Source organism: Aedes albopictus, chromosome 1 (genome assembly GCF_035046485.1).
Source record: "Aedes albopictus strain Foshan chromosome 1, AalbF5, whole genome shotgun sequence".
NCBI lineage: Eukaryota > Metazoa > Arthropoda > Insecta > Diptera > Culicidae > Aedes > Aedes albopictus.
In genome coordinates, this window is record NC_085136.1 from 51,184,793 (window position 1) to 51,196,928 (window position 12,136).

Below are 12,136 nucleotides of genomic sequence, written 5' to 3' on the forward strand. Positions count from 1 at the left end.
GAAGCCCAACCTGTGCTATTACGTGTGGTGTACCGCAAGGTAGCAACCTCGGTCCTTTATTATTTTTGATACGTCAACGACGTAGCGAGGTTGAATCTGAAAGGAAAGCTGAGACTTTTTGCGGATGATACTGCAATTTCTTACGAGGCCAGTAATGCTTATGAGCTGAACCAATGCATGTCAACCGATCTACAAATGGTAATGGATTATCTAGAGAACAATCTTTTGGCGTTAAACCTACAAAAAACCAAAATGATGCTTTTTGGAGTCAACGATGCCCAGTGCCGACCTGTTTTAAGAATTAGAGGAGTCATAATTGAAGAAGTTGACCGTTTCAAATACTTAGGTGTGCTCATTGATAACCTTTTGAAATGGGACCTCCACATCCGTGAAATAGTTGCCAAGTGTGCATCACTGTGCGGGATACTAAGGAAACTTACATCGTTTGTGCCTCGTCACGTCCTTTTGAAGATGTACTACGCCTTCATCCATTGCCGATATCAGTACGGTATATCTGTTTGGGGTTCTTCGTACAACACGTATTTGAAGGAGATACAAGTACAGAAGAATCGGTGCGTGAAATCCATTTATAGATTACCATTTCTTCAACCTACAAACACTCCTTACAGCGCAATGGATCACAATATTCTTTCAGTTGTCGGGTTATATACCATGAAGGTTGGAGTAACAATGTTCAAGATTATCAACAACGAGAATCTTCACCACAATTGGAGTTTTAGTGCAGACAAGCTCATCTGCTACAGCGTAGTGGGTTTAGAACAGAAATAGGAAGAAGAAGATTTGTGAATACGGGTCCAAGTGTTTTTAAACAAATACCGGATAGCATTAAGAATTCTGCTTCGATTAGTTTGTTTAAAAAAGGTATGGCGAATCACATTAAAAACAATATCAATAACTCTATTATACATTAGTAGATAGATAACAATAGCTAGTTCAACTAACTGCTAAAAACGACCCTTTAAAAGAACTTTAGTTCATTAGGAATCGTGTAAACTAGACTACTTTAATACTTTGTGAAATAAATGAAATGAAATGAAATGAAGTGAATCCTCTAATGGGTGTCCCGACTCAAATTGTATCACGGAAAATACTGAATAACTTTTGACTGCATGCATCATGGCAAACTTATAGTCTAATTTTAAGACATTTTGATTCACTAACAGTGAAGCTATAACCTGGAACCATTTTCTGAATGAGTTTACAAGATTCCCAAAATCTAAATTTCTTGCGTCGGAGATATCTCCGTTATTACCCGAGCAGAAAAAAATAGCAACTGAATAACGTATCACGGTATTAATCTTAAATACTAACATACCTCGACATGCCCTTCAATAGGTGGACATGAGGCAAAATAACAAAAACGGATACCATAATTTTGTATGGAGAACGCCTTGAAAATAACAAGTAATGTTATTTCAATAATAAATGCATAATCTAAAAGTTAGCGTACTATATTTGTTATTCAAAAAGAATTGAATAACAAAGAAATAACATGTTTTGTTATTAAGCTGTGCATTTGTTCGACAGCTCCATGATGTAATAGCAAAACATGTTATTCAGTTATTTCACTGATAAATCGACAAATACCGCATCAATACAAAACTCTGCACAAAAACCTCCAATTGATATTGTGCTGTTCTCATAACATTTTGTAGAATAATGTTATAATAACAATGTTAGGTTTCAGAGCACAGGTTGTTCTTTGCATGATATTTGTAAGGTATTCCCTTCTGCTCCTGTACTAAACCGGTTCTGATGCAAATTGGATGACATGATCTACACATAATAAACTTACATTATAAAATCAGCCATTTCGATGCATGCAATCAAAAGTTATACACTATTTTCTGTGGTGCAATTTGAGTCGGGACACCCTTTAGAAATCTATTCAGAAGTTCCTTCGGTGATTTCTTCAGAGATTCCTCAAGTTTTTTTTATCGATTTTTCTAAAGTAATGAGTTAACGAGTAGCACATATTTTTCTTGAGCGGTGGTTTCACTTTCACCCAAGCTTTCACCTTTGAGTTCAAAAGAATCGTTCAAGTAACTTCTTGATCGATTTTTTCCAGAAAGCCTCTACAGCGACTGCCATTTGAATTGTCATTTCTTCGCAACTTTGTACTGCGACCCACGGTGTATATTCCCGAAATCTGACAGGTTTTTGATGACGTAATTCAAATCGTTCATAGGCGATCTAGTACTCCACCCAATTTGATCCACGAGAAAGACGATAAGAACTACGTCACATGTATAGATGTTTACATAGGTTACTTGCCTGCCTTGTGATGTTTATGCCGTGCTGCGACCGAAGAAAAAACGGTTTTTTGAGCAAATTAGGCAAGGAATTTCCCATGCACCAAGGCAGGCTGAGAAATTCCTTCTGATCTGAAAACAGCCCTTTGCTCTTGCTCCTCGACGTGAGGACATCATAGCATGCTTCGTTCAAATGACACATTCGCTTTCAAGTCAAACCGTCAAAACCTCCACACGAAAACAACATGGACGGATGTCCTCAATCATCCGAGGTCACAGGGGAGCCATGCTTGGAACGCGACATTCTCGAAGCCAAATCTCTTCGAGACGAGAGAAGTGTAAGCATTGAAAATGCACTGATCAACGCGCGAAACATCCTGCAGGCCCACATTGGCGGGAACGGCGATAATCTGTAGGTTCCCCCCTTAAGGCTCATATTATCCAAATCTGGAAAGGCACTTTTCTCCAGAATGACGAAAAAGCGAACAAAACCAGCGTGTCCGATTGTCATAATTGACTAAATAAACAATCGGACATTCTTATTATCTTCGATTTGTGGATTATTTTGGGAAAAAGTGCTTTTTAGTTCTGGAACATTTTCCATTTTCAATAGAGCTTTAATAATTGTTCATGGTGTTTAATTCCGAAGATGATCGTTCTTGTTTTCATTTTTTTCTAGATTCACCCTGTTGATGCGCCTAATCTCGAGGATACTTGCTGAGAAACCCGGAAATGCGGTGGACTTCTTCGAAGAATACTGCCGGCTGGTAAAGCAAGGCCATTTCATTCACCCGGATTTTAAACTGCGAGATGAAAAAGGCGTGGAAAACGAGCGAAAGGTTGAGTTTGCGAAGAGCGTTCAACAGAAGATCCGCTCCCTTGAGCACCTGCATTCGGCTCCGATGTGGTCCCAGATCGGGTTCACCCTGCCGCCTTCGATGGATTACTTCGTTGACAGGCAGATGGAGCTACTGAGGGCAACAGATGGTGCCAAACAGGTTCTTTTCTGGGGTGTAGTGCACTCTTTGAGCGGCAGCTACTACGTAATCGAGGTGGAGCGGGACAGTTTCGAGGCGGTGCAGCTGGAGCTTCAGCTCAGTCAGGAGAAAACGGAAATCGCCCGGGACGTGATCGAGGGACTTTTGCGGGCCACGGTTTCGGATGATACGATAATTTCGGACTGGTGCGGAGCCGAGTCGATGGTGATGGAGATGATCGATCAGATTCTGGAGTTTGCCATTCCGCCGGACACGGACGAACAACTTGCGACGGCAGTGGCCGTTCCTTTGCTGGACAGGATCGTGGAGGAGGCCATTGACGAGGCGCAAGAGCCGGAAGTGGAACTCAGCGTGATGGGCAGCCTGGATGTGATATCCTGTAATGCCACTATGGCATCGTCGGATATGAGCTTGAATCAGCTCAAGTTCGCTTCCGCGAAGGCATTGCTCGAGGTCAAGATGAACGTCTTCCTGTATTACGTTTGCTGTGATCCCATCGAAGGAGCCTGGAGTGAGCTGCCAACTGGGATAACCCTGGATAAGATCATGAACTCCTGTTCCACGAAACGATACTTCAAAGGGAATTTGGAATCAAAGTTGGCGAGTGGTCTGGTGGAACGTGACCACCTTCGCGCCATTCTAACCCGCGTTTCCATGGACCGATATGCTGCACCTCTACCATCGGAAGAACCACCATCGAACCACCAACGTCCACGGTTGATAACGGAGCGTGACGTGGCCGTTTATTACAAGGCAACAGGATTCGCACGCGACTGGCATCGGATGAATAACGAGCAAATTCCGAGAAGCGCCGGATGGCGTAAATCCAACACCTGGCCCGGTTCCTATGCCTATGGGAGGGACTTTTTCATTTACTGTGGGTGGGGCGTGATGAACTGTTGAGCTGCTGGACGCGGAGGACGACTGGTTGTAACTGAATGACATGAAATAGGCTGTGACGGATGGGAAATTTTGCGTGCAAAATTATTCAGTAGCGATGGCTGCGAGGCCTGCCTTTTTGCGAGAGCACTCTGAATATATACATGTTTGGAATGGATCCCTAAATAAATGAGATTAGTTATTTTTGCGTCCTATTTGGGGATTGTTTGATTCGGCATAAATCCAGTCTAGCTGATGGTTGGTGCTGTGTTACTTTGAAATCAGTTATTAAGTCTGTTTCATGTTTTTGGCAGTATCTAGTTCCTAACTAAATCCATTTGGTGGCCTGCACGAGCTTAAGTTGGCTTAATTGAATGGAACACTGCATCAAATTCGGTCCAAAACAAAAGTAGTCGAATTCAAAAATGATAATCTGCGGATCGAAAAAGATGCATTAGATTATAAATGTTGATTGCCCTGAACTGTGCTTTCGTACAAAATCATGAAGCTAGGCTTAGTGAGTTGATATTTATTTCGGATATAACATACTCATCAGAGGGAGTGCGATTGTTACTCAAGGCATGTCACGGTCATTTACCGTTTCAACACATTTGCTGTTTGAAGCAAGAACCAGGTAAAACATGATGTGAAACCATATGGATCTCAGGAGTTTCTCAATGAATTTCTCTAAAAACTTTTCTTGGAATTAATCACTGGGTATATAGCTACAGAATTCCTTACATGTATTCAGAATTTTCGGAACTTTCCTATGGAATTCTTTCAGGCAAAAACTCTTTAAAGCTCCTTAGCAAATTCCTTCAGAGATTCTTGCAAGGATTCTTCTATCGATACCTTCAGATTTTTTTCAGGAATTCATTCAGAAGTTCTTGCTGGAATTCCTCCAGAGCCTCTTTCAGGTATTTCTCCATGTATTCTCCTGCAATACGATCAAGAATTGCTCCAGTGATTACCTTAGACATATCTTCTGAATTTTCTCCTCGAATTACTACTTGGCGTTTCTCTACAAATTCGTCTAGAAAACTCTCGAGAGATTAATCTTGAAGTTCCTCCAGGGATTTCTCCAAAAGTTCCACCACGTATTCCTCCAGAACTGCTTCATAAATTTATTTAAGGATTTATTCAGAGCTTTCTCACCTATGGAGAGTTCTGCAGTTCTTCCAGGTATTCCTTTGGAGGTTCTTTCTAGAAAATCGTTTGACTTATTTATCCATTCCTCAGTTTAGAAGAGAAAAAAATACATTGCTGATTTTATAATTTGATTGACGAATAATGCCTGGACCCGTGCCGTAGTGGTCACACGTTTACTTCAAAAGTGATTGGTCATGAGTTCGATCCCAGCCCTGGTACTTGTTGTTTTTCGTCAGTTGTGCGATTACGTTTTCGTGACGATGTTTTTATTGATCGTCTGTTTCTATGTGCATTAAACCTCTAGCAGCCATCTTCTTAAAGCTTTCTATCTGTTTTTCTATAAAGTTAAAGTTTTCAGATTTTAGATTCTATGTCCTTACTTCTAACTGTTTGCTTCTCGTTTCAAATTATCGTATCTCGTTTCCCGTTTCTAATGTCCAATTTCTAGCTTCTTACTCTTAATTCCAAAATTCGGCTTTAAACCTCAAGCACATAACGCTCTTAGTTTCACAACATTCCATTCACATTTTCTGTGCGATTTGTGCCAGGCATTTTCTCATGGCAGTGCAGAGATACAGGAAGGCATAAAAGCTATGCAGGAGTTGGTATCAGCTGCTTCTAGTTGACCAGTGAATTCGTGAGACCCGCGCCGAACATGATACGGCACGATGCATCGCCGTTAGATGTTCCCTTCGTCGTCGCCATCAGCCGTAACCATTGAACCTAGAGTCACTAGAGTTCCGGTTCATTTCAGAAAATTCCTTTTCCTGTGTTCTTTCACGATAAAAAAAATCTCTCTTCCTTGCGTTTGCTGCAAATTGAAAAACAGCGCTCTTCCCTCCAGTTCATCGAGGTGAATTAATAGCCGGAATGTCGTGGCCGTTGCTATTTCAGCCACACTTGGACAGAGCTGAACTAAAAAAAAATAGACAAATGCAACCCGTTCGTGGCAACTCAACGATTACGGACGTGCTCTTGTTGGTGAACGTTGCTTTTTCAGAACGACTCTGCACTAAGTATGGGAACCCAGAACTATACGCTTCGTTAGGAAATCTTGCTGGTAGTTCTTCCTCTAAGTGAACATTTATTATTTCCCAATTATATTTTTGACAATTAACTTCCTGCTGAAATTTTGATTTCAGATTTGTTTTGATACATTTGGGTTACCCTACTAAACGATATCTGTAGCTTGCAAGTCCGTTCTAAAAAGAAAATAAAAACTTTTAACAGACATAAGCTAGTTTTTCTAGTGTGATGCTTTTGGTTAATTGCCTCTCAACTTTCCAGCAGAGCTGCCTTCCACATTCTCGATTTGGACATGACCCTTTTGGGAAATCTGACAGATCTGGGATGTGTACGACAGTTTGCTAAAAGCTCATTATCGCGAGTTAATCCTCTAATACCCAAATTTTTGATTTTGATCTAAACAGCATGTTTCGTCATTTAAAATCGAAGATGATTCTTTTAATTCTCGATTTTGTGAATTTCGGTTTTTTTTTCCATTTTTTTTTATTTTTGAACATCCCTACACTTTTAAATTTTTCCTGGAAGCCTGTTTGGCATACGGACTTTTTGAGACGAAAACATTTTGAGATTTCATGATTATTGTTAAAGTACATTTATTTTGTTTTTTTTTTTTCAATGAAAAGTTCATTTCCGTGTAATTGTATGGTAAACTACCTGTCCCCGGCAAACTTTGTCTTGTCTACTGCGTTTTTTGACGTTTTAAGTTTCTAGCCAAGACCAAATCCCCGGTCCCCCGGTATGGAAAACCGATTTTCAAAAACTATCAATTTTTCTATGTTTTATGCCTCATAAACCTTCTTTGGGTGAAAACTAACAGAACAAAACTAAAACGATAGAAATAGGACCTTCCGTTCGCAAGTTATGCGCGGTCCCACGTATGCCACTACATGTTTATATATATAGATAATTTTAGAGTGTAATCAACTCCCTTAAACTATTTTACTATGAAGGAATGATTTTTTTTTTTACTTATTCGTTTATTTGGAAGGCTCGGGCGCCACATGGGCATAACTGAGCCGAAATCTTTTGTTTTTACAATGATTTTAAATTTTACAATTTATTACTGCCTTAAAACTATGTTAGTTTGGGAAGCCGAAGTACTCGCGGCTGTTTCGAGGTTAAGGATTGAAGAAGAAAAAAAATGGGAAGGACGGATTAATGGATTTAAAACTAAATTATTTGCTAACTTATACTAAAACTTTGATGGGACAAATTGTCCATATCTGTAACGGAACCAAAAAGAAAGGACTTTATCGGTAGAAAACGACAAGAAGAGGACAAACGGAAGGGGGTGACGACAGACAGGGGCGAACAACAAAACCAAAAGGCGGACAACGAAAACAAGGAACGTACTACATCAAACTCTGACATCAACACGTTTCAAAAACTGGTAAATCAGGTTCATGTATTCCAAATCAAGTCCTGCCAACACTTCTCTAACGGGTTTCTGTTGTTTTCCTCGGACCCGGAGAATTTCATGCAGCTCAGATCTGACCTCACGATACTCATTGCATCCCCACACAACATGTTCGATATCCTGGTAAGCCACGCCACAGACACAGAGATTGCTTTCTGAGAGCCCAATACGGAAGGTGTGTGCGTTCAACAAATAGTGGTTGGACATCAGCCGACACATCACACGAATAAAATCGCGGCCTAAATCCAACCCTTTGAACCATGGCTTCTTCGACACCTGTGGGATGATGGAATGCAACCATCTACCCATCTCTCCATCTCTCCATTTGTGTTGCCAGCTGATCAAGGTCTCCTGACGGGCCAATGCAAAAAATTCGTCGAAGGCGATTTGACGCTCGTAAATATCGCCTTCGCTAGCGCCCACCTTAGCCAGAGAGTCCGCTTTCTCATTGCCCGGGATTGAGCAATGTGAAGGGACCCAAGCTATGGTGATGATGTATGAGCGTTTGGACAAAGCACTCAAGACTTGGCGTATTCCTTTCAGGAAGTACGCTGAGTGCTTCATCGGTTTCATTGACCGAACAGCCTCCAGAGAGCTTAGACTGTCGGTAAAAATGAAGTAGTGCTCAGGTGGAAGAGTGCGAATGTACTCTAAGGTGTAGTATATAGCCGCTAGCTCAGCAATGTATACCGAACATGGCTTTTGAAGCATGAAGGTGGCGCTATGAAATTCGTTGTAGACACCGAATCCAGTCGAATCATTGGTTTTGGAACCATCTGTGAAGAACTGTCTGGCCCCGCTAACATGCCCGAACTTACTTGCAAAAATTTGTGGAATACATATGGAACGAAAAGATTCCGGTATACCGGTGATCTCATCCTTCATAGAGAGATCAAAATCCACAGAGGAGCTGTCGAAGTCTGAGAAGTTGTCACGATTGGTGTTAACCGGATTTGGGCTTACCTCCAGTGTCATGTACCAGTAGTACACACTCATAAAACGAGTATGGGGATTCTGTTCGAGCAGCTTTTCGAAGTTTTCTATGACTAACGGATTCACAACCTCGCATCGGATGAGGAACCGGAACGACAACTCCGCAAAGCGGTCTGTCAGAGGCTGTACACCAGCAAGTACCTCTAAACTCATTGTGTGAGTCGAGTTCATGCAACCTAACGCGATCCGAAGGCAACGGTACTGAACCCGTTGAAGCTTCAGCAAGTGTGTTTTCGCCGCGGATTGAAAACAGAAGCTACCGTATTCTAAAACCGATAGAATGGTTGTTTGGTACAGCCTGATCAGATCTTCCGGGTGTGCTCCCCACCATGTTCCGGTAATAGTTCGCATAAAGTTAATTCGTTTTTGGCATTTCTGTATCAGATACACAATATGCTTCCCCCAGGTGCATTTGGAATCGAACCAGACGCCGAGGTATTGTGAAGACATGCTATGAGTGATTGTCTTACCCATCAGAACGAGCGGAAACTTAGCCGGTTTGTGTTTTTTAGAAAAGACAACCATCTTAGTTTTCTCCGGAGAGAACTCGATACCCAGCTTGAGAGCCCAAGTAGACAAATTGTCCAAAGTATCATGTAGTGGTCCTTGCAGATCGACTGCTATTGATCCCGTTACAGAGACAACACAGTCATCCGCAAGCTGCCTTAACGTGCAGTTTTCCATGAGACAATCATCTGTCTCTGACATAAAAGTTGTAAAGAAGGGGGCTTAGACATGAACCCTGGGGGAGGCCCATGTAGCTAATTCGTGAAACTGTCAAGTCGCCATGAGCGAAACTCACCTGCTTCTCAAACAGCAAATTATACAAAAAGTTGTTCAGAATTGGTGAAAGGCCACTGTCGTGTAGTTTGTCAGAAAGAACATCGACACAAACTGAATCAAAAGCCCCCTTCATATCCAAAAACACTGAGCCCATTTGCTGCTTTTGAGCAAAGGCAAGCTGAATTTCTGAAGAAAGCAACGCAAGACAGTCGTTCGTACCTTTGCCTCTGCGGAAACCAAACTGTGTATCTGACAACATGCCATTCGATTCAACCCATTTGTCCAGTCGAAAGAGAATCATCTTCTCCAACAGCTTCCGTAGACAAGACAACATCGCGATTGGACGGTACGAATTATGATCCGACGCGGGTTTCCCGGGTTTTTGAACAGCTATCACCCTCACTTGTCTCCAGTCATCCGGAACGATGTTGTTATCCAGGAACTGATTGAACAAGTTCAACAAGCGCCTCTTAGCGACGTCGGGGAGGTTTTTAAGCAAGTTGAACTTGATTCGATCCATTCCTGGAGCGGAATTGTTACATGAAAGAAGAGCAAGTGAGAATTCAACCATCGAAAACGGCCTATCCATGTCGTCCCTATCCTCGGAAACATCACGAATTATTCGCTCCACGGGTACGGAATCTGGACAAACTTTTTTGCGAACTTGAGAATCCACCGAGGAGAGCTTTTTCGATCCTCGTTGACCGACGACGCGTTACGCATTCTTCTACCGACGTTCCAAAGAGTTCTCATCGAAGTCTCGCGCGACAAACCCTCGACGAACCGACGCCAGTAACCGCTTTTCTTCGCCTTGATCAAGTTCTTGAACTTGCTTTCAAGGGAAGCGAACCGCTTGAAGTTTTCGACCGAACCGCGTTTCCGAAACTCTTTGAACGCCGCGGATTTCTCGCGATAGATTTCTGTACACTCACTATCCCACCACGGATTGGGGGGTTTCCTGCGAACCGACGGACCTGGCACTGGTCGACGTTGTGCCTGAAGCGCGCTACTGATGATCAGTTCTGATAGAAACTGATACTCTTCCCGCGGTGGAAGGACTTCTACCGATTGCTCACCGTCGATAATTGCTTCTGCGTACTTCTCCCAGTCAATGTGCTTGGTGAGATCGTAGGCGATGTCGATAGATGGAGGTTGATGTGACCCATTGGAAATAGAAACAACAATCGGCAGATGATCACTACCATGGGGATCCTGGATAACCTTCCATGTACACTCCAGCGATAGTGAGCTCGAACAGATTGAGAGGTCTAATCGGCTGTTTCTAGGGCTGCCATCTTGAGCTGGAGGTGCCACTCGTGTAACTTCTCCGGTATTCAAAATTGTCATGTTGAAGTCGTCGCAGAGGTCATATATCAACGTTGAACGGCTGTCATCGTACAGTTCCCCCCAGCCTGTACCATGGGAGTTGAAATCTCCCATGAGCAGCCGAGGCTCGGGCATAACCGAGCAGATGTGGGCGAGATCTCTGCGAGATATTGCAGTTCTCGGTGGAAGATATATGGAGGCAACACTGAGGGGTTTACCTCGGATAGTCACCTCACATGCGACGGCTTCAATGCCTGTCATCGGATGAAAATCGACTCTGTAAAATGAGTGCTGCTTCTTGATCCCTAGAAGCACCCCTCCGTACGAGTCGGATCGATCAAGGCGAATGATATTATAATCGGGAAAAGGTAAGGTTACATCAGGTGTCAGCCATGTTTCGGATAGTGCAAAAACATCGCATTGTAAATTGTTAACTAAAAATTTAAAAACGTCTAATTTCGGTGTAATACTACGACAGTTCCAGTGTAGAACCGAAATCGTATCTTCGACCTCGGTGGTTAAATTAGCCATCGAAAGATACGATTATCGCAAGGAGGGGCATTTTAGAAGCCAACTGCTTCAAAAGAGGGGTCACACAAGGAAGAAGTCCTTTTACAATGTTCTTCACGGAATCTGAAGCATTGAAGAAGCTGAGGATGATGTCTACGATGCCAGAGAGCGTAAACAATGGCGCACCATGAGGTTGCTCCTGGTGCTCCAAATGCTGTCTTTCCGGATGAGAATTCGAAAAACGTGGGACATCTGGGATTTTAGATGTTCCCGGGAGTGATGGAAAGTCTCGTTCGTCCTGGATTTTGAATCCCGGAGGGGAACGTTTTGTGACTTTCTTACCACTCTTGAAATTTGTCATGGTGGGTTGGGGGTCGCTGCTAGGCAGATTCCGAGGTTTTTTGGTGGGTCTCTGGAGCCTCATCCGTTTCCTCGTTTCACCCTTGAAAACAAAGGGAACCCCGTCCCCGACCTCAGAGTCAGAGCCCTGATCATCAAGAGATAAAGACGAGTGATGTTACGGGATTCAACGGTCGGGGCAGCTTTTTTCAGCATTTCGGCGTAGCTTCGCCGTGATCGCTGCTGCAACGATCGTTTTTGATGTTTTTTCTGCTGTATGTACCTTGGGCAATCAATCAGATCATGTGGACGGTCGCTGCCACAATAAACACACTTGGGCGGCGTTTTACACGCACCGTCCACATGTCTCTCCCCGCATGTTGCACAGCGAGGTTTATTGCTGCAGTACTGAGCGGTGTGGCCCAGCTGCTTGCAATTGATGC

General features: G+C 42.9%; 2 protein-coding genes across 2 annotated transcripts in view; one reads left to right on the top strand and one right to left on the bottom strand.

The window, feature by feature from the left end:
- Positions 1–2,518: 2,518 nt before the first annotated feature.
- LOC109416136 (uncharacterized) lies at positions 2,519–4,365 on the top strand. Its single transcript, XM_029855701.2, has 2 exons — positions 2,519–2,685; positions 2,953–4,365. The coding sequence occupies exons 1-2, from the start codon at positions 2,519–2,521 to the stop codon at positions 4,172–4,174; spliced, it is 1,389 nt and encodes a 462-aa protein (XP_029711561.1). The 3' UTR covers positions 4,175–4,365.
- A 204-nt stretch (positions 4,366–4,569) lies between these two features.
- Positions 4,570–12,136, bottom strand: part of LOC134285697 (neuropilin-1-like) — a 90,991-nt gene continuing 83,424 nt past the window's right edge. The window contains exon 4 of the mRNA XM_062847167.1: positions 4,570–4,583. Within this exon, the coding sequence (XP_062703151.1) occupies positions 4,570–4,583 (14 nt within the window). The remainder of the gene's footprint in view (positions 4,584–12,136) is intronic.

What these genes read in the sequence shown, in the direction of transcription:
- LOC109416136 (XM_029855701.2), top strand. Translation starts at nt 2,519, where the DNA reads ATGGACGGATGTCCTCAATCATCCGAGGTCACAGGGGAGCCATGCTTG. An exon ending in GGCGGGAACGGCGATAATCT is followed by an intron (nt 2,686 to 2,952) that starts GTAGGTTCCCCC and finishes ATTTTTTTCTAG; the next exon opens with ATTCACCCTGTTGATGCGCC.